Source organism: Phoxinus phoxinus (assembly GCF_949152265.1).
Source record: "Phoxinus phoxinus genome assembly, chromosome: 22".
In the NCBI taxonomy this organism is placed as follows: Eukaryota; Metazoa; Chordata; class Actinopteri; order Cypriniformes; family Leuciscidae; genus Phoxinus; species Phoxinus phoxinus.
The window spans coordinates 28,096,401-28,121,400 of record NC_136897.1 but is presented as its reverse complement, the minus strand read 5'-3'; the positions used below and the strand labels follow the sequence as shown (position 1 = coordinate 28,121,400).

Here is a 25,000-nt window from a genome sequence, read left to right as displayed (position 1 = left end):
TGTGTGTGTGTGTGTGTGTGTGTGTGTGAGCCTCGGGAATGACGGATCACAGACGGATCCGGGTTATTCCGGGGTTATCAGCCGTTACGAAAGCCTCGGGTTTCGCCAGGGTGCGGTTCACACACACACACCCTGAGAGAGGACACACACTCGCACAGGAGTAGCGTCACGTTACTGATGTAAAGCACAGATCCCATGTTGATCCGTTTATACGCTGGATACACTACTGAGCAAAAATGGCTTTGAAAACAGTTTCAAACGGCTAGTAAATTTCACAAATAATTACAAATAAAAATATGGAGATAGAATAATGTCTTTTGATAATGTTGACATTTAATTAATTGCAGTAAAAACTTTTTTTATTTAAAAGATTTAGCCAAAAATTATAATGGGTTTGTTTGATAGGACCAAACAAACAGACACTTTATAGTTAATTTATGGGAAATTCATTATAATTATTTCATTTAAAAATGTATAATTTCAAACTAGCATCTATATATACAGTAGGAACCCAAATATATATATTATATTTAGGGCTGTCAAAAGATTAATCGTGATTAATCGCATTCAAAATAAAAGTTTGTGTTTGCATAATATATGTGTGTGTACTGTGTAGAATTATTATGTATAAATACACACACATTCATGTATATATTTAAGAAATATTTGCATTTATATACTGTATATACATTTATATAATTTATATTATATATATATATTTTATATATAAATATAACCAATTTTTCTTAAATATATACATGATTGTGTGTGTTTTTACATATATAAATAATTATACACAGTACACACACATATATTATGCAAACACAAACTTTTATTTTGGATGCGATTAATCGCGTTTAATCTTTTGACAGCCCTAATTATATTACATTATATTAATGTATTATTTATAATTATTTAACTACACTTTAATGGCCTCTCCAAACAAAAACTTTCAATGTTAATTTATGGAAAATACATTCTATTCTCATTTAATAACTCAAAATTAATAATTTAAAACTAGCATAGCTCTATATACTAACACAAAAATCCTGTGTCCAAAATAGGCTATATTATATTCTATATATATACATATATATATCATAGAATATAATATAGCCTATTTTGGACACAGGATTTTTGTGTTAGTATATAGAGCTATGCTAGTTTTAAATTATTTATTTATATATATAAAAACACACACAATCATGTATATATTTAAGAAAAATTGGTTATATTTATATATAGAATATTGATATATAATATAAATTATATAAATGTATATACAGTATATAAATGCAAATATTTCTTAAATATATACATGAATGAATAATATATTATGCAAACACATGTAAATGTACTGAAAAAAATAATAACTAATAAAATATATATTATATTAGTTATTATTTTTTGTACAGTACATTTATTGAACTTATTTTTTTTTTATTAATTATTATTTCTGTATTCTGTGTTTTCCTATATAGGTGATTGAGAACACTTTAAACAATGAACTTTCCGTCATTCTCACGCTCTTCTAAACACTCGCTCTCCTTCACGAAGCCGTACTGCTGTTCTCTGAACATATAAACACTGGAGGTTCTGTGTGTTCATTGTGTTATGAAGGAAAGGAGTTTCCCATCTCCCCCTGTGAGGAAGTCTGATAACATTAACACTGGGATAGGAAGCAATTTCTTCATATTTCCATAAACATCAGTCTAACAATCCGCCGGACGCTCTCACTCGCTCGGGTCACACCAGGAACACGAGACCAGCGCGACACACAACACCAGCGACGCTTTACTGACTGTGACTGCAATAGTGTTACTAGTATCACTAGATCATTATGATCATAGATCATAAAATAATTTAATATTTAGTGCACACATATATTCTGTATATAGTCTAAAAGGTGTGTGTGTGTACATTTTTTTATTTAAATATTTACAAAATATAAATATTGAATAAATTAATTATGATAAAAATAAATATATAAACTATACATTGTATAAAATATGTATAAACTATATTATATTTTATTTATATAATATATTTATAATATAACATATTTTATATTTACAAACAATGTAGAAACAGTTTAAAAACAATAAATAATAAAATATATTAAAATATTATCTAATATTATAATATGTATATAATATAATATTAAACACTCATTAAAAATAATATTTATATTTTATAAAAAATTATATTGTATTAAATGTAATATAATATTGATATATTTACTTTTTATATTATAAAAAAATATATTATAAAAACAATAAATAATAAAATATATTAAATATAATATTAAATACCCACTCACAATAATATTTATATTTTATAGCAAATAAAAATATTGTTAAAAAAATGATATATTATTAAATATATTTTTATTTATTTATTACAATATATATTTTAAAATGATAATTTATATTATATTATATTATATATTTAGGGATTTATTAAAATGAATAACCCTAAATATGAGCAATAGTAAAAGTGATGCTAGCAACCCACAATAATTCTAAAAGATTAGTAAGAAAATGGTTTAAAATAGATGTATGAGTGTGAGATCACAGGAGACAGCAGTAAATGTCACGAACACACAGTGTGATGATGATCCTGGCGGCCCTGAGATGCTCTCTCTACACTTCTACACTTCAGAGACATCCCGATATTATTCAGGGATGGGCGGAGGCCGTCTGGGAACGTTCCTTCGGGATCTACAGTCTCATCAACGTCACCAACACACACACGCACACACACACACACACACACACACACACAGCCCAAGAGAGTTCACCAAACCAACCCAACACGCCAACAAACAACTGAAGAGAGCCAAGCACATTACAGAGTTAATAGATTGACAGATGTCAAAAAGCGAGGTAGTTTAGGTGAAGAAGAACAAGGAACGGGAAAACAAGTAAGGCGGGGGGGGGGCTGACATCCGTCTGCGTAAATATTTAATGAGCAAACACATTTGTGTTCACTCGCATCTCGTGTTCACCGGCTGGAATGAGGAAGAGGAAAAGCTTTTCTCATGCAATACTGGAGCTCTCTGTCACTGTATCACACACACACACACACACACACACGCACACACACACACACACACACACACACACACACACACACACACACACACACACACACACACACACACACACACACAGTATCCAGGCAATCGCATGTACAGCTACATCATCACACACACACACACACACACACACACACACGCACACACGCACACACACACTGTATCCAGGCAATCACATGTACAGCTACATGACCACACACACACACACACACATAAACACAACACACACACGCACACACACACACACTGTATCCAGGCAATCGCATGTACAGCTACATGATCACACACACACACACACACACACACACACACACACACACACACACACACACACACACACACACACACACACACACAGTATCCAGGCAATCGCATGTACAGCTACATGATCACACACACACACACACACACACACACACAGTATCCAGGCAATCGCATGTACAGCTACATCATCACACACACACGCACACACGCACACACACACACAGTATCCAGGCAATCGCATGTACAGCTACATCATCACACACACACACACACACACACACACACACACACACACACACACACACACAGTATCCAGGCAATCGCATGTACAGCTACATCATCACACACACACACGCACACAAACACACACACACACACACTGTATCCAGGCAATCGCATGTACAGATACATGATCACACACACACACACACACACACACACACACACACACACACACACGCACACACCCAGGCAATGGCATGTACAGAGTTCTGAGAGTTCATGCTGAAACACACACACACACACACACACACACACACAGGTTGTGTAAGTAAATAGGACACACAGTCCCACCAGAGAATCACAGCTAAATATGTCTCTGCAGGGCAGCGGCCGGCGTAACCCACTTCCACAACACGAGTCCTTCCGAATCTCTTCCTCACTGAAAACACTTCTTCACTTCCATATATGGGGCATTACACAGTAAAATTGTAAAATGGTTAAACGCATGTGTCCAGGACTCCGCGCAGGACGAGCGGATCGAGGGTAACGCGGATATGACGCCGCGACTCCAGCTCACCTCCGCTCACACGCCCCGCTTCCTCGGTTAAAACCGCAATTTTCTCACAATTTAAAGATAGTTGGAAACATTTGGGATATTGTAATCAACTCAACAAAATATACAACACTGGCCTTGTGATTTTGGCATATTTTAATGCACAAATATTACATATTGTACCTTTAGAACAACCCAGCATTGTTTAGAGTGACTCCAACTAAAAACTTCACAAAACAGAATCTCAGAAACATGAACAACCAACTAAATGCAACGTTGAACTGATTATTACTCCATATAAATTTTTTTTGGGATATTCTCCATATACAGAAAGTCGGTAAATCAGTCGAAAAAAAAAGAGAGAAAGAAAGTCAGCACACACACACACACACACACTGCACACACAGTAATCTCATCTCTCCCTCGCCAGTAATGTGCACACATAATGTCTGGATCACATTTGAGACTGTGATGATGTCATAAAGCCCTCGCCCCTGTGACCCCCCCCCCCCCCCCCGCCCCCGCCCAGACTGACATCATGACATCATCGCTCCCGGCCCCGCCCGACCCGAGGGACTGCAGACCACATACACACTCACTCAAAATACAGCTTTCAGCGCACACTAAAAGCTTTCTATCCTGTAGTCTCCATCTATCATTAGGCACAGCAGTGATGGGTCGGTCACGTGACGAATGAACAAAAGACTCGGGAGGTTAAGTGATTATTCATGTTCCCTGTACATTATTTTGGACTGCAGTTAATTCACTCAGAATCTCGTCTTCGGGGGAATTTGCCTGTTAAAAGTATAACATTTAAAGCCACTCAAATGAACAAAATGACTCGTTCATCAAAACAAGAGAGTCAGTAAAATGATCCGAACCGTAAAATGATCTCAGGCTTTCTAGATTGTTCCATGACTCAAACACTGGAGCACCAGCGCCACCTGCTGGTTATAAGAGGAACTGCACACCAGAACTGATCTGTGTTCTGGTGTGGGTTTAGTTTATCAGTTCGTTTTTTACAGTCGCTAGGACACATTTCTCAATACTCAGGTCACTTTGTCTCCACTCTTCACACAGTGAGCACAACAGAAGTGTGTGTGGGATAAACTGTGGATCATTTATCATTGCTTCGACACAACAACCGCCACAACTCTGTGTATCTACAGGCCGATCTGCACACGCTCACACACTGATCTCATTTATAAATGATTGCACACTGAACACAGATGCATACTCACATTTCTGTGACTTTCTCTGCCGGTCCCTGCACCTGTCCGACCACAGTGCCCTGCCTAGTGTTCTTCACCCAGCCTGTGACGCCCAGTTTCTCTCCTTCTGCTTCTGTATACTGTCGTCGATCAGGACCGATGAGAGATGGGATTCAGACAGAGAGTCAAAGACATGAAGGATGAACAAGAGGCTTGATCTTGCATTAATGCGTTAGAAAAATGCTATTCATTTCATTGCATTCAACAGATTTTATCAGTTCATGCATTCACTAGGAATACAATTATACTTTGGCCATGCTTTATCATATATATTATACATACTTGTATAAATGCAATTATACACTTTATCATATATACTCGTATATATGCACTTATAAACATTATCATATATATTATATATACTCATATAAATGCACTTTTACACTTTATCATATATATTATATATAGGTAACACTTTACAATAAGGTTCATTTATTAAACATTATTTAATGTATTAACTAACATGAACAATACATTTGTTACAGTATTTATGAATCTTTGTTAATGTTAGTTAATATGAATAAAGCTGTTCATTGTTTGTTCATGTTAGTTCACAGTGCATTAACTCATGTTAACAAGATTTTAATAAAGTATTAGTAAATGTCGAAATTAACATTAACAAAGATGAATAAATGCTGTATAAGTGCAGTTCATTATTAGTTAACGTTAACTAATGTAGTTAACTAATGTTAACTAATAAACCTTATTGTAAAGTGTTACCTATATATACTTGTATAAATGCAATTATACACTTTATCATATATATTATAAATACTTGTATATATGCAATTATACACTTTATCATAATTATATACTCGTATATATGCACTTTTACACTTTATCATATATATTATATATACTTGTATAAATGCAATTATACACTTTATCATAATTATATACTCGTATATATGCACTTTTACACTTAAACATTATCATATATATTATATATACTTGTATAAATGCAATTATACACTTTATCATACATAATAGTATATATGCACTTATACACTTTATCATATATATTATATATACTCGTATAAATGCAATTGTACACGTTATCATATACGAGTATATATCTGCACATATACACTTTATCACATATCATATGCAATTATACACATGCAATTATATACTTTATTCTCGTGTATATGCACTTATAGACTATCATATACTTATTATATACTTTATCATATATTCTCGTATATATGCACTTATATCATATATACTAAATACCAAATATATTCAGATATCTAACCTATTTCACTAACATTTATTACCCATGTACACGTTACATCTAGAAGATCTAGCACGTGTTTGTATTTGCACATGAATAACTTATTTTCTAGTAGAATATCAAAGTATTACCATGTCTAGTAAAAACATAATAATACCATGTTTCTATATTTGGTTAGTGTTAGTAGGTTCTGCCATTCTCCCTTAGTTATATAAGCAAGCCTAGTAAAGCAATCCTAGTTTGTATTATCCATAAATGTCTCACCATTCTGAAGCAAACACCTGAAAAAAGACAAACATTTGTCAGTTTTTTGGAATACGTGCAAAAGTGTAATTAATTTATGTAGCCCTATACTTGCATACAATAAACACATAGTAATAAAGAATAATCAACCTATTATTACATTAAGACATAAAATGCACAATGCCTTTTTTGAGCTGTGGCATAAATAAATGCTCGTTTATTTATATACCCACCCTGAACATTCCCGAATACCTCAAAATCTACAGACACATATTTTTCACCGGCGTCTGAAGACATTGCAAACACTATTACAAGGGTCAGGACCAAAAGAAAAGTCCAGCAGATGTTTAAATTACAGATAATCATAAATAAAATAGCTTGACGCCACAGCCACGCGCAAGGCACCGAGACCCGACACGTCAGTCACGTGACACCTGTTACTTTTCTCAGCGTTTGACGCGATGGACAAATCACAGTCGTTGTGGTTATATATGGTGAGTTTTAACGCATTCTTTTATAGAGATTGTTTGGACTAGGTTTCAATTTCTACGTTAGACTCCAATCCTTTAAAGTATCATGTGTAAAACACCTCTAATAAGATTAAATTCGTCCAGAGATTTGCTTTCAGAGCGGCCGCGCGCCCTCTGGAGGAAGAGACTTCTGTAGTCATTCTCGCGAGAGTTCTGGATATACCAACGAGATTTTAATAATAGATCCAACATTAGGCTGTTACAACTCTAATATACAGTATAATTATACATACATGTAATAATTCTTCTGAATAATATCCTATATTTATGATTAAAAATGTTAAAATTTTTAAATATTAATCCGTTTTTACATATACAGTTCTTCAAAAAGTTCTGAGGCAGAACCATGGTACTATGATTGTACCAAAATGCCATAGAACCGAACTTTATCATGTCTCCTTATTCCAGAATAATTTAGTTTAATAACGCAGACCAGATTACATCAATAACGAGCTTCAGAAATGTGCCAACACAACACAATATTCCTCTAATATCCTGACGAGATTTGAATATTCTCAGCCACAGTTTTTCCTCTGTAATCTAGTATGTTTATGATTGAAAAACAAGCCCGGCCGTCAGAGATTAGATACTAAACATTTAGATTCGTGAATGCACAAACATTTTTATTAGAGATGCAATTTGCATACAAGGGTTTAAATGTCTTTTCACAGACAAATCCTTTCAAGAAAACAAATCACATTTGGATTTGACAGCGACCTTTGACCCAGAGCTCGATGTTTTCACACGTCTGATGATCACAGGATCAGACTTTCATGCCTTTAAAAATCACAATGTCAAACATCAGCCTTGATGACGGAGAGTTCTGGAGCATTATATTACTATATAGTTTCATTAATGCTGAATATAAATCAAGTAAATGAAAAGGTGATGCTTTATTAAACATTTCTTTAGTGAATGTATATCTAATTTAAGAGTCTAGTTAGAGCAATTAAAATGTTTTATCCACGCACATCATCATTATTGTGTTAAAATCACGAGTAATCTTGAATATCTCTTCTCTGATGATGAGGGCGGAGCAACCTGTCACTCACATGAGATCAGCCAATAGCAAACCACAACCACTCACACACACACACACACACACACACACACACCATTTGTTGATTTGTGCCAACAGAGAGAACCCGACCCCGTAATCCTAGAGCTCAGACTGACAACATTATCGGCACATAAACACACACACACACACGCGCGCGGGCGCGCGCATTTAGCTGTCTAAATCAGTGCACCTATTGTTTTTATATAGCCTTAAGCTAATAAAAATACACAGTTTACTCAGATTCAGCTTCATTCTGGAGACACAGTGAATAAACTCTCTTAAACTCACTGTTGGACGAACTTTGTCCACAAGGACGAGTAACTGGAGACCGCGATGATTCTGATGACGGATGATTGATTAGCATTAGCATTAGCATGATCACCAGTCTGATGATTACAGTAATGCTGTGGTATCAGTTCAGACTGTTCCTGGTTTTGCCTCTCGAATTGTTAACTTTACATCTCTGTGTGGTTTATAAAATCTTTAGTGTTTTTTTGTTTTATGATTTTTCTCTCTCTCTCCATCCATCAGATTTGGCAATGTTGTGCTCTTACATAAGATACAGCTGCACCAAAAGAGACTTTAGTTACTTAAGTAACACTTAAAAACATCATTGTATTAGATAACAAAATATCAAACAAAGCCTTAGCATTAAAATGTGTTTACAAAGCATCCAAACTAAGGCTGTCAAAAGATTAATCGTGATTAATCGCATACAAAATAAAAGTTTGTGTTTGCATAATATATGCGTGTGTACTGTGCATAATTATTTATATATATAAAAACAGACACAATCATGTATATATTTAAGAAAAATTGGTTATATTTATATATAAAATATTTATATATAATATAAATTATCTAAATGTATATACAGTATATAAATGCAATTATTCCTTAAATATATACATGGATGTGTGTGTATTTATACATAATAATTATACACAGTACACACACATATATTACGTAAACACAAACTTTAATTTTGGATGCGATTAATCGCGATTAATCTTTTGACAGCCCTAATCCAAACACATGAAACTACAGCTCAACATGACTTATAATATAGTAATAAAAATATAATATATAGTAAAAAATGCATTAGAATATGGTGCAAAAGTTCATTTATTTCAGTAATTCAACTTAAAAGGTGAAACTAATATATTATATAGACTCATTACATGCAAAGTGAGATATTTCAAGCCTTTATTTGTTATAATTGTGATGATTATGTTTTACAGCTTATGAAAACCTTTTCACAATATTCTAATTTTGAGCCATAATCATCAAAATTATAACTAATAAAGGCTTGAAATATCTCACTTTGCATGTAATGAGTCTATATAATATATTAGTTTCACCTTTTGAGTTGAATTACTGAAATAAATCAACTTTTGCACCATATTCAAATTTTTTGGGTTTTTAGCCAATATTAATATAGCCTATACCTATATAATATTTCAATTTTTTTATTTAAATGGCATTTTGCTCATTATTTTATAATTATTGTGCATGCATGAGCTTTTAATCGAAAGACTAGTATTTGCACTTTTAAATATTAATTTGTCACCCCACATTTAAACTGAACTAAGGCAAAAATTGAGAATTAAAAATTAATATATTATAAAATGACGTAAACTGTTCATAGTGAATTACGAGCTCAGTGTTTTATTGCACATCAGTGTAAAGGTCCTGAAATCCCCTTCAATAATTCACACTGAATCACATGGACAAAGAGCTTTATATTGAACAATGTTAGTGATTGTTAAGGGTTTGTGAATTCCCAGCATGCACTGCGGCATGAATAAAGGATGCAGTCGTTGTTTATGGGTTTATTCACACATGCTGTTGATTATTAGCCGATTAGTAGTGATGTGTGTCAAGCTCTGATGGTGTTTTTGTTAATTGAGATTTGTGTCTGTCTGTGTTTTACATGAACTATCAACAAGGCAAACATGTTTTAAACATCATAAGTCCGAAATATTGTATATTTTAAAATGTTTTCTTCATATATTGCCTTAAAAGCACTTAAATAATCGACATTATAATATTAATAGTGATGGGAGAAACAGTTTCACACTTTAGCAGGTTTAATTGTAGGTGTTTTTATAAGAGGAAGCTTAAGAAAGGACTCAAATCCAGGACAGAAAACCTCTAATAATAAACTCTGACCTTTTATTGAACCTTCATATGCATCATTTTCATATGCTCAAGGCATTAACCCTTGCGTGTCATAAAAAAATGTATACATAGGGCCATAGTGGACGTTTGGTCTCATTTTAACGAAGACCCGTGGCAGATTATTGTTGAAGTGAATTTTTAAAAATATTTTGTATAAAAGATATATTTTATGAAACATGTTGAACTCTAAAACTTCTAGAAAATCTATAAATTTAAGCTATAAATCTTAATAAGTTATGTTCCAAATATGAGGTTGATATCTCAACTAATTTATTTATTATACACGTGTGTACACACACACACACACACACACACACACACACACACACACAGCTGTCTGACTTGGCTTGTACACTCTAAAAAATGCTGGGTTGTTTCAACCCAATTTTGGGTAAAATATGGACAAACCCAAACGTTGGGTTAAAAATGTAATGTAAAAATTTAACCCAACGGTTGGGTTTGTCCATATTTTACCCAAAATTGGGTTGAAACAACCCAGCATTTTCTAGAGTGTAAATTCAGTATATGTATACACAGCCAAATGACTTCACAAAATAATATAAATTATTTATCATCATTTGAGGTCAAAAACACTGATTTGCAGAGAGCATTAATGGTTTCACATACAGCGAGCCATACGCTCCTCCAAACACACACACACTAAAAAAATGCAATTTTTGGTAAAATATGGACAAACCCAGCCGTTGGGTTAAATTTTTACATTACATTTTTAACCCAACGTTTGGGTTTGTCCATATTTTACCCAAAATTGGGTTGAAACAACCCAGCATTTTTTAGAGTGCACACACACACACACACACACACACACACACACACACACACACACACACACACACACACACACACACACACACACACACACACACACACACACACACACACAGCTGATATATAGGCTTCATCTGAAACCATTTGCCAAACATTTAACCCTTGTGGTATATATATATATATTGGCTGCTTGTATAACACACTGTATATGTATATGTACGTGTGACAAACTCCTGTAACTCCACCGCACTGAACAAGCAAAAGACACAAGATAGTGTTTAACTTATTTTAATTTATGTTCATTTTTCACTATGTGTATTTGGTGCTATGTATCATTTAATGTGTGTTTGTTATACGCAAAAACACAATTTTTGGAACGTTAAAATAGTTTTGAATGATGTGTTTGCTTTAGAGACATCTGATGTTTTGTGTGTGTGTGTGTGTGTGTGTGTGTGTGTGTGTGTGTGTGTGTGTGTGTGTGTGTGTGTAGAGTTTCAAGAAATGGAGCCACAGTTTCAGAAATTGTGTGTAATCTGAAAAGCTGTAATGGGTTTCAATGAGTGGAACTATTTTGTGTTACAAGCGGAAAATAGATTTATTAAAGTAAATGGGGGTGAAATAGTAAAATTCCAATAAAAAAATACACACCAAAATGTATTTAGTTGGTATTAACACAGACATATGGTTTTAAAAGCAAACAAACTGAAAAGTCAAAAATGTCCATACGGTCACACAAGGGTTAAATGTTTTAGCAAATGGTTTCAGATGAAGCCTATATATATCTAAATAAATATATATCAGCTCGACTTCTATATGGACTCATACATGTACATATGAGGCATGACTGACCTTGTTTTTGGCCTCAAATAATAATAAATAATTAATTTTGTGAAGTTATTTTGCAGTGCTGGACAGTAAAAACTTTAAATCATATTTTTTAAATGTGGATTTTTAGTTTGCCACACTTCTTCAAAACAGGTAAAGATGTTCCTGCTACAAACTGATCATTAAAAATAATCTTAAACATGGTGAAATATAAATCGTTTTCTTTGCCGCCTTTTTCTTTTTTTTTGTTCCCAATTCACATTTAACTCGTTGATTACAGGATGGGTTATATTACATCTGCGTGCAATAAAGGCAAATAGAAAATAGACCAATGCATACCAATTTATGCGGATGTCAAAAACAATTTATTAAACATTTTTTTCTTTTTTCTTGAGTAATTATTTGAAAGGAAAAGCGGGTGTGAAAGACTCGACCAGTGATGCTTTCATTATCTTGAAAATAAAATATAATTTAACTTTGAAAATAAAAATAAACTGTAATTTAATCAAACAATATAATTGTGACATCCCGTCGGTTTTTTTTTACAATAAATAATAAAATAATAATTTATTATAAATATTAAAACATTAATTTACGTGACACTGCTGTTTAGAGTTCGAAAAAGCTTTATTATATTATTATTATTTATTATTATTAAGAAAAAGTCAATGGATAGTAATAACACAACATTATATATTTTTTTGCACTGCAAGATATAGTTTCAATAAATTCAACAAAAATACAGTCTATATATATTTTATTAATAATAAAATTGCTACGGCGAACACAGTCATCTGACGCAACTTCTATAGTGATTATTTTTTTAAACCAGTTTTTTATAGAAAATAAAAACATTATGTACATATAACAGCATTAATTGATATAAAATAAAAATGTATTGAAAAGTTATTCGTTTGCGTGGCTTTGCTTTTTTCGAATTTAACTATTTCTTAAAAACTTAATTATTTTGACATTTTTGTTTCATACACATTCGACGTTTCTTTAATAATAGCTATAAATTAAAGAGCTGTATTACTGCTCTGTGCATCAATAAAATAATAATTTACATCTCATACAAATCATTTCAAGTCAAGTCTCAAGTCTAGTTTATTTAATAATAATAAATAAAAAAAACTGGATCGAAACAGCAGCAGTAATGTTCAAACAGCCTCCAGACAAGAAAACAATAATACAACCCTTTTATTGGTTCAGAAACCATACAGAATATTTAACTCTATATACATTTAATTTTAATACATGCGAAAGGAGTGATAATATATAGCTAAGCGGGGAACGGAAAAAAGTGTTTATTTCAGAATGAAAATATGCGAAATTTAAAAATGAAAGTTATTTGAGATACAGACGTAAATAAGATTATTCTAATGCAATATGCAAAAATATCAGACTAATTGATCAACGATGAACAAGTAAACAACAGTTCGAGCATTTATTCTGTTAATGGCGCAGAGGATTGAAACTAGCGCACTGAATCACAAGGGTTTGCAGATTATTACTGCCATTATTAATAATAAAAATGACACATATGAGTCCTTCAAAGTGTAAACAGAACTTGTCCCGTTGTCTGGCAGGAGTTCAGTGGGTCTGTGACCCGTGCGGACACTAGAGGCGCCGTTGGCTCGTGCTCGTGCAGCCCGCGCGCTTTTACGCACAGCACTGTGGCGTCCTTGGAGAGCCAGATAATCAATAACCCCGAACCGATCATGCATATACACAAAATATTATTGTCTCAGATAGTTTATTATGAATACTTAACGGTTGTATTATTTATAACCCCCAATTTGACCCCTCCCGGGTTCAAATTGTATTATTATTAAGTATTATTAAGGCATTCTGAGAGTGTCATGAGCGATTCAGAATCACTAACACTTTAGTTTTGGATCATTTAAACTTTATTTCAGTGCGTTTCAGGCAACATGAAAACAACTCCTTGTCCCTCCTATCCAGGCTACGTGATCAGTGACGCACAGGAGACGCTCCAGACTCCCGCGCGCACGGGGCTCTCCGCGCATTATGATGGAGTGAGCGAGGCTCGACTGAGACTGTCCAGCACCAGCAAGTGAAGAGCTCCTCCTCCCTTTCATACGATGAGGTAGTTGGTAAGAGTGAGCCCTGGTTAATCACCAATTTCCGCGAGTCTGCGAAGTTCTGTCATGCACGCGATGTCCCCATCATTGCGCGCTTGACCTCCTGTGTTTTAAGTACGAAAACGGGGCTTTTGCGCGCTTCATCACCCGGCATGGGAGATCACAGTGAGCCCACCATGGTGCAGAAGTCCACATCGTTCAGCATCAAGAGCTTGTTACTCCCATCGAAGTTTGACAGCCCGGGTGCGGACGATGGCGCGGAGCGAAGCCCGGTATCCGACAAACCCTCAGAAGCGGTCGAGATGGACCCCGCGCAACACGACGCGGAGGAACCCGAGCAACCGTGCAAAAAGGGAAAGAAATTCGACAAGCCTCCGTTCAGCTACAACGCGCTCATCATGATGGCCATCCGACAGAGTCCGGAGAAGCGGCTCACGCTCAACGGCATCTACGAGTTCATCATGAAGAACTTCCCGTATTACCGGGAGCACAAGCAGGGCTGGCAGAACTCCATCCGGCACAATCTGAGCCTCAATAAGTGCTTCGTGAAGGTGCCGAGACACTACGACGATCCGGGGAAAGGGAACTACTGGATGCTCGACCCCTCCAGCGATGATGTGTTCATCGGCGGAACCACCGGGAAGCTCCGGCGGCGCTCGGCGACCTCGCGGGGAAAGTTGGTGATGAAAAGGGGCCTCAGATTCGCGCCGCTCGGACTCGGACTGGGTGAACGCCCGAGCAATCCGCTTTACTGGCAGCTTTCTCCGTTCTTACCCTTACACCACTCGCACTATAACGGATCCACGCACGGATTTCTAAACCAAGGACACGCGTACGGATCTTTACTCCCCGGCGTCGAGCCGCTCGGGAACGGGGATATGTCTCGCCAGATTCTGGGAGCCTCTAGCGGGAGTATTAACCTGTCGAACGGGTACGGCGTGTCTCCGTCGTCCGCTGCTGGATTACTCTCAGGACACAATGGATATTTCGTGGCGGGCGCGCAACAGCCGCAGTCGCTCCCGAGCGCGCCGGGATACGGGATCTCCAGCTCCGCGTCTTCTCTGCTCTCGGATTCCCTAAGAACTAGTTTACCGTCCTTCACATCTCCACTTTCCAGCGGACTTCTGTCTCAACACAAACGCGTCGCGCCCAATTCGTTCCTGAGCTGAGCGTTGCGCGCTCAACTTTCCTAGAAAACCTCGCCAAGCGTTCCCTTCGTGAGAGGACTGTGCGTCTGTCTGGAGTTTTTGTGTCTATTTAAGATCATTTTTGTAATGGTAGTATGATGTTATGCCAAAGGCAATAACTGTATGTGTTTGTTTTTCTTTTCTTTTTTTTTTTTAAAAAGTATTATTTATAGTATTTCTTTGTGAATGATGGTTTTGTATTTATTCAAAATGTTTTTTTATCCCTTGTTACTGTGGGATACTGTTGTTATTATTAGATGGATGGCACATATTGTTCGTTTAGTACGACTAATTCCTTTTTTATTTAAAATATAATGTCCCAAACTGTGAATGCGCCTTAATATCTTAAATCAGGGTTGACTCAGGTGTGCGTTCTGACAATGAAGCGATATATTATTATTATTATTATTATTAGCTGTGTAAACCTGGATTTGGGTAAAATATAAATCTATATGCAATGTTTGATGAATTAGGTCTGTGAGTGTGTGTGTCCTGAGACGACAGACTGAATTAAAGCACTGGATTAAATGAGCCGTGTGTGTGTGTGTGTGTGTGTGGGATGCGTTTATATATTGTCATGAAATACTGTTCCGGGTCAGCCTGGCTCTGTCCCATATTCACACACATATAACAGTATAGTTGTGACTGTGGAGGTGCATGGTTCATCACCAAAGACAGATCATATTCATGTTTTTGTTTTTTAATATGACATCCCTGCACAGTGATTTGCTCTTATGATTCTGAAGCCATAATTCAAACTCTCTGTGCAAACATGCGTTTATAAGAAATGTGATGTTCATTTTTCCTAGTTTTAACCAACATGTGATTTATAGTTCTGCACCTTTAGTTGCCACGGTCATTTAATGTACTAGTTTGTCGTTGACATTTTTTTTTTCTTGTATATTTTGCCTGAACTTTAGTTCAGAACAAAGAAATAAAGTATTGAAATATTTCTGTATGAATGCATGAATCCTTTCCAGCCTTGCAACACAAATCCTACTTTTGAGAAAAAGACTCGAGGGGTTTAATGCATTTAGCTTCTCCTATATATTATTTCACAAATAGACCAATTGAAACGCATTTATATCATACATGCTGTAATATTTTCGTCCTCAACACATAATGTTACACAAACACAGAGCTTATGATGCTCGTGCACTTAATATCCATTTTCAGTATTACGTGATTGATAAAACATGCTTTACAACACGCAAATCCAAACATTATTAATTATAGGCTAAATTTAGTTTCATGGCACGTCATTATATATATTAAAGTTGCATGCATAATAATGTAAAACTACGCGTTAACGAAAGTGCTATAAGCCTAAAACAGCGCCAGCGAGCCAATCGGAAAATAGGAAGAAAACCTAAAATTCACGAACTAATGCAATGTGTTCATGGGCCCTACAATACACACATTTGAGATATAATGAGCAAACAAGTGTCCATCGAGGCCTAAAATAAATCAAATAATGTCAAACTTACTGTGCAGATGTTCCTGAAAGTCCATCAGCTGCACGTGCTCCTGGAGGAAGACTCTCACTGAGGAACACACACACACACACACACACACACACACACCACGAACCCGGGAGCTCGAGGGATCCTCCCGGAACCAGGACCAGCGTTAATGTGTTCGGACACACTCGGAGGGAGGGGACACACACTCACAAAACATTCCTGCACTTTATTTACACACTCGAAAATTACTCACCTTAACTATTATCCGTCTTTAAAAACTTGTTTTGACGAGTTAAAAGGCGTTCAGGAAGTGGCCTAATAACTTATTTAAAACAAAAGTTGAACGAAACTTCTGCTTCAGAGCGAAATGAGGCTTTGCCAGTGATAGGAGAACTTTTTTATTTTTTTACTGGTCAAACTTAGTCATGTTTATCTCTATAGAAAGCATAACGCGGCTAATAAATAACAGCGGACCACCAGAGGAAGAAACATGATAACTTTAAAACATTTTACCTCGTTAAAAAAAGAAAGAAAATAGGGAATGCAGCATGTAACACACACACACACACACACACACACACACACACACACACACACACACACACACACACACACACACACACACACACACACACACACACACACACACACACACACAGAAAAAACCCTGTTGCATTTAAGAGTTTGGGTCTTGCATGCAACAGGCCTTTAACTTCATATACAAACCGTAAAATATATAAATATAATATAGCTATCATTCATTTAAAAAAAAATATTCTACGCAGAACCAAAGTAGGCCTACTCAGAATTTTAATAAATACATAAATGTTCTAATTTATTTATTTTTCCCGCAGTACTTTGGTCATATTTAAACTGTAATCTCGAGGTTTCTCCGCGCGCGCAGTGTTTCAATGCAAAAGTTGCGCGAGACGCGCCAGAAAAGTTGAATCTTGAGTTAATACATTCCTAAAATGTGCCATATAACATTACAAAATCAACATTTGAATTGTCTTGAAGAATTGTAAGAGAATAAAACGAAGAGAATGTAACTATTGGCTCTTGGTGAAACATCAACATTATATTAGGATTGGCATCTCGGTGTGAAACAATTTATTATTTAATCACTAAAAGCCTAGAATGGTCAGACGTTTGGTTAATTCTGCTAATTATTTTTCTCTGGAAGTGTATTTCTGAGTCTCTATATAAAGGTAAGACCCTCTGCTCTTCTTTAGGCCCCTGACGGCCGCTTTCGGGTCACTGGAGACAAACCTGCTGTAATTTCCTCTGAGAACCGGAGAAGAGCATTATTCAGGGATCAATACTCCTGCTGAATGCCTTAAGAAGTCCCAGTTAATTGATAACAAACACTAAATAGTGTCACACAACTGCTGTCTCCATACTTTTAATTTCATTCGGAAGTCATTACATGGACTAAATGAAGCCGCACATTGAGTCTGTGAGCGTAAAGCAGAGCACTTTTACAGGCGAATGACTATTGATAATTAATCAGCAGAATAAATATGAGATTCTGCTGTTTGCAGGGAAATAAACACATGATGATCCGCCAGGAAAGTGAAATTCCCAGCAGAATAAACCAGAGACAGGGATGAGATCCACAACACAGCCGGACATTCACATCATTAAACTCTTTATTGATATTACTGTGAACAATATTAATAATACAATAGAACAGTCTTTGAAAAAACGGTTAACTATGAATTTTAATTTAATGGAATATATGAAAAGTTAATGAAGTTAAATAAAAGTCCACAATGCAACAGTATTTTACATAAAAAGATGAATTTTTACTGTATGAAAAGGAATATGCGAAACTACAACGTTCAAAATTGAACAAAACAGTTTGGGAAATCTGGGCAAAGTGTGTCAAATTAAATACAGAACAGTAACACACACACACACACACATACACACACACACACACACACACACACACACACACACACACACACACACACACACACACACACACACACACACACACACACACACACACACACACAACACACAACACACAACACACACACAACACTACAGTTTATATACTCTATGTGGGGTCCTCCCAGAGAGACATGAGGGTGTGTGTGTGTGTGTGTGTGTGTGTGTGTGTGTGTGTGTACACTCTAAAAAATGCTGGGTTGTTTCAACCCAATTTTGGGTAAAATATGGACAAACCCAAATGTTGGGTTAAAAATGTAATGTAAAAATTTAACCCAATGGCTGGGTTTGTCCATATTTTACACAAAATTGGGTTGAAACAACCCAGCATTTTTTAAGAGTGTAAATACAAAAAAACTAAAAAAAAAATACTGGGTTGTTCTAACCCATGTTTGGGTCATGTGGACAAATCCAAGCCTTTGGTTAATTTTTTTTATTAAATTTGGTCCATATTTTACCAAAACATACACCAACCCAACTCTGAAAGCATTTTTTAGAGTGATCTGTATGTTTTATATATATATATATATATATATATATATATATATATATATATATATATATATATAAACATGCAAACACCATGATCAAACACTGTGCATATAAATGCAATGAAAACGACATTTGGACAAAAAAAAGAAGACATTTTCTTAATGTTTCTTCAAATAATCAACGCATGTTAAGAATATTAGCTTGTGTTTTGACATATTTATAAGCTGATTTACACTACAAGTGTGTAATGTACACTCTAAAAAATGCTTGGTTGTTTCAACCCAATTTTGGGTAAAATATGGACAAACCAAAACGTTGGGTTAAAAATGTAATGTAAAAATTTAACCCAACGGCTGGGTTTGTCCATGTTTTACCCAAAATTGGGTTGAAACAACCCAGCATTTTTTAGAGTGTACGTTAATGTATATTTACAAAAGAATACCATGCATAGAATTGCTCAATAAAAAGAAAAGATCCTAACAATATCTACACTGACCACAATAGCAATGAATTTGAAAAACAACGAGGCATAAAATCCACAGATTTCCAGAGAGCTCGTGACGTACACACACACACCGTACAATCCTGTGCAACATACAGACGCCATTTACTGTAAAGCCTCCGCTCCCGTGAGGATAGTGGAGGCCATTTTGTGTGTCATTCAGGCATGAAGACCTGAGACTGAAGAGGACCAAGACCTCCAGAACGTGTAATATAACTCCACACACTCAGGCCACGCTCTGTTACCCAGGGGTTAAAGCGGCCCGATGCCGGTGCTATAACATTCTCACGCTCCTCTGATCCACTCATATACAACTGACCACTTTTACACCCTTCCAGACTCATATACGCCCCATTCAAGACCTCGTGATGTGAGGACTCCTTTGACACTTATACACTCGAAAAAATGCTGGGTTGTTTTAACCCAATTTTGGGTCAAATATAGACAAACCCAGCCATTGGGTTACATTTTTCGATTGCATTTTTGATCCAACGTTTGGGTTTGTCCATATTTGACCCAAAATTGGGTTAAAACAACCCAGCATTTTTTAGAGTGCGCTGTATATATACAATCTGTGAAGTTTTTCAAATATCAAATCTATACAAGCAAAACATATACATACATTAGTCCCACTAAAAAATGCTGGGTTGTTTTAACCCAATTTTGGGTCAAATATGGACAAACCCAAACGTTGGATCAAAAATGCAATTGAAAAATTTAACCCAATGACCCTAAATTTGAAGTTGATATCACACAGAAAATTTTAAGCGATTTTAAGCTTTCGAATGATAATTATGATGATTTCTGAAATATGTGATGGAGAAAATAGGCAATACTAAAGTATGTGTCACACACACACACACACACACACACACACACACACACACACACACACACACACACACACACACACACACACACGCACACACACACGGTTCTATAGTTTATATCCTACTCTATATGCTGGATCCTCCCAGAGACACAGACACACACACACACACACACACACACACACGGTTCTATAGTTTATATACTCTATATGTGGGATCCTCCCAGAGACACACACACACACACACACACACACACATGGTTCTATAGTTTATATACTCTATATGTGGGATCCTCCCAGAGACACACACACACACACACACACACACACACACACACACACACACACACACACACACACACACATGGTTCTATAGTTTATATACTCTATATGCTGGATCCTCCCAGAGACACACACACACACACACACACACACACACACACACGGTTCTATAGTTTATATACTACTCTATATGCTGGATCCTCCCAGAGACACACACACACACACACACACACACACACACACACACGGTTCTATAGTTTATATACTCTATATGCTGGATCCTCCCAGAGAGACACACACACACACACACACGGTTCTATAGTTTATATACTACTCTATATGCTGGATCCTCCCAGAGACACACACACACACACACACACACACGGTTCTATAGTTTATATACTCTATATGCTGGATCCTCCCAGAGAGACACACACACACACACACACACACACACATACACACACACACGGTTCTATAGTTTATATACTCTATATGCTGGATCCTCCCAGAGACACACACACACACACACACACACACACACACACACACACACACACACGGTTCTATAGTTTATATACTACTCTATATGCTGGATCCTCCCAGAGAGACACACACACACACACACACACACACACACACGGTTCTATAGTTTATATACTACTCTATATGCTGGATCCTCCCAGAGAGACACACACACACACACACACACACACACACACACACACGGTTCTATAGTTTATATACTCTATATGCTGGATCCTCCCAGAGACACACACACACACACACACACACACACGAGGGTGTTTCCTGAATGTCAAACTCCTCAAACGTCCTGAAAAGCTCGTAGAGAACTGAGATTTAACCCACGCTGTCGACACACCAATACTTCACTCACCAGAAGGTAACATCTTTATTCAAAATAACTATTTTAGTGCCGCTCAAATATTACTACCATTGATATTTTTCATTATTATATATTTTAATGTTTGATTTGATTTAATTAGACTGGTCAAAATCATATATATATATATAAATGCAAAAAAAGATAAAATAATGATAGCTCAAAAATAAGTGATTTTGTGATTCGCCTTGTATTTTCTTTTAGTTTCCCTTTTAAAATAAATAAATAAAATTACATTAATAAAATAATAAAAAATGAATGATTTCTGAGTAAAGAAACATGTTCAAATGCATCTGTAAAGAATATGCAAGCATTCGGACCATCGTTAAATATCTTGTGGAGTTGACTTTAGAAGCATCTTTGTGTAATTTCTATAAATATAAATAAATTCAAGACGTTACAGTGATGAATTCGCCGGACAAACTTTAATATACACTCTACAAGATATTAACAAACTCAAAACTTGCTTATTTATTCATGCCTCATATTCAAAGTCATAGTATATATATATTCAGTCGTGCTCATGTTTACATACACCAGAATCTGCTAAATGTTCATTATTTTAAAAGGGGTTCCTACAAAATGCATGCTTTTTTTATTTAGCACTGTCCTGAATAAGACATTTTACATAAAATATGTTTACACACACAAGATAAAAAAAAAAAAAAGCTGAATTTATAAAAATGACCCGTTCAAAAGTGTATTGTTAATACTGTGTGGTTCCCGGATGATCCTGATCATTTCCCATCATGTTTTGCATATTTTTAACTCTTTCCAGCAGTGACTGTATGATTTTGAGATCCATCTTTTCACACTTGAGGACAATTGAGGGACTCAAATTGTCACAAAAAACAAAAACTCACTGATGCTCCAGAAACACGGCGCATTAAGAGCCGGGGTGGGGGGTGAAAACTTTTTGAATTTGAAGATCAATAATTTGTATTAATTTGTCTTCCAGGAAAGTATCTTCTGTAGTTTCCGAAGGGCAGTATAAAATTTAAAAAATATGATATTCAAACAAAATAAGAAAAATGTACACATCTTCATCCTGTGCAAAAGTTTTCACCCCCCTGCTCTTAATGTCAATTTTCATAAATTCAACTATTGTGGAATATATGTAAACATCTTTAATGTAAAATATCTTATTCAGGACAGCACTAAATAAAAAATAACATGCATTTTGTATGATCCCTCTTATATTGTTAAAATAATTTACATTGTGCAGATTCTGCAAAGCATATATATATATATATATATATGCACATTGCGAAAATAAGAATTTATTTTTATTATTAATTTATAATTTGTAAAAATCTTATTGTTTTCCATTTGTCAAAGTTTCGGAGATCCTGAATAAACGCGCTTTACTTTGTCCTTTAAATTACAGATATTTAAAGCCTTTAAACTTGCTCATGAATTGCTACAGAAATATTAAAGCTTAATATTAACTACTATGATACATTTTACAATTTGTTTTTCATAAAATACACACTGTTGAATATATTTCTAACAATTACATCAGTGAAACTCACAAATGCATATATGCAACGACAGAAGAGTTTCATATAAACATATCAATATCTTCACAAAATATATATATATATACTTTTTCACTACAGCTGAGCCATGTTAAAGAATCAATTATAGCCCAAAAACAAGTTTAAAAATATGCTTTTTGCGAACTATATTATAGCAAAGGCAATATTAACGTGATATTATATGTTCTATTTAATTACTTCCCTATTGCATTGTTAATGACTTATCCTATTGTGATATTATACACTGAAAAAAAGTAAAATTTACGTAATTTTTATCTGGTAATTTTTATCTGGTGAGTTTTTGCACGCATATTTTTTAAGTAAATTTCACATACATATTTTTAAAGTACATTTTACATATGGAATCAAGTAAACTCTACTTAATTAAGTTAAGTGAAAGTAACAAAGAAAATAAGTAATTGTAACTTGGCTTTAAACGGTTGAGTAATGTCTATTTAGTTAAAGATTTCTTTGCCATACATTTCACTCAAACAATATAACATTGAATTAAACCACACTTTTAAAGTATATGCTTTACTTAGAAACATCTAAGTAATTAATACAATAGATATTGTGTGAAATGCCGTTTACATAACAAAACTTTCGATTAGCATGTCATTTTGAGTAGAAAATTAACTCCAAATGTCACAAAATGGCAAGTTATTAATCCTAACAACAAAAGCAATGATGAAAAACAGTGAAAAATAAACCTCATTAATTATTCAAGGCCCAGTGCATGATGGGAACACCATTATCAGAAAAGTTGAGTAATTTTACTTAATTTTATAACGTTGATATTTATGCTTTCATTTCTACACGCTTGAATTGAGTGCTAATATAGATTTTTAATTATTTCCTGAACTAACTTTTTCATGTAAATTACATTTTTTTTTCTGTAGCACCACAAAATAATGTTTATCAGTATACTAATTGTGCAAATAAAGATGTATAAAAATTTTTTTATATGACCCAAAAAAATCTTCATCCTGTGCAAAAGTTTTCACCCCCGGCTCTTACCGTAATTTTTTAATAAATTCAGCTATTGTGGAATATATGTAAACATCTTTAGTGCAAAATATCTGATTCCGGACAGCACTAAATAAAAAATAACATGCATTTTGTATGATCCCTCTTATATTGTTAAAATAATTTACATTTTGCAGATTCTACAATGCAACTATATATATATACAGTGGTGGCAAACATTATTAGAAGATTTTTTAATGTTTTAAAAGAAGTCTGCTTATCAATGCTTCATTTATTTGACCATTTATTGCTGTGATCAAAGCTGGATTTTCAGCATCATTACTCCAGTCTTCAGTGTCACATGATCCTTCTAAAAAATGCTGGGTTGTTTCAACCCAATTTTGGGTAAAATATGGACAAACCCAAACGTTGGGTTAAAAATGTAATGTAAAAATTTAACCCAACGGCTGGGTTTGTCCATGTTTGACCCAAAATTGGGTTGAAACA

At 35.0% G+C, this 25,000-nt stretch overlaps 3 protein-coding genes across 4 annotated transcripts in view; 1 reads left to right on the top strand and 2 right to left on the bottom strand.

Moving 5' to 3' along the window:
• Window positions 1-17,138, bottom strand: part of acyp2 (acylphosphatase 2, muscle type) — a 20,931-nt gene extending 3,793 nt beyond the window's left edge. The window contains exons 1-3 of one of the 2 annotated variants that reach the window (XM_079597835.1): window positions 17,049-17,138; window positions 6,906-6,922; window positions 5,378-5,487 (exon numbers count right to left, since the gene is read on the bottom strand). In XM_079597835.1, the coding sequence (XP_079453961.1) occupies window positions 5,378-5,487; window positions 6,906-6,922; window positions 17,049-17,073 (152 nt within the window). In that variant the 5' untranslated portion in view covers window positions 17,074-17,138. Of the gene's footprint in view, window positions 1-5,377; window positions 5,488-6,905; window positions 6,923-7,117; window positions 7,455-17,048 lie in introns of those variants that run through there. The other variant, XM_079597834.1, reaches the window with a different exon arrangement.
• LOC306990670 (ciliary microtubule inner protein 6-like) overlaps window positions 1-25,000 on the bottom strand; it is a 66,168-nt gene that overhangs the window by 9,803 nt on the left and 31,365 nt on the right. The gene's annotated exons all lie outside the window — the stretch shown is intronic.
• foxg1b (forkhead box G1b) lies at window positions 14,171-15,712 on the top strand. Its single transcript, XM_079597831.1, has one exon. The coding sequence runs from the start codon at window positions 14,527-14,529 to the stop codon at window positions 15,541-15,543; it is 1,017 nt and encodes a 338-aa protein (XP_079453957.1). The 5' UTR covers window positions 14,171-14,526; the 3' UTR covers window positions 15,544-15,712.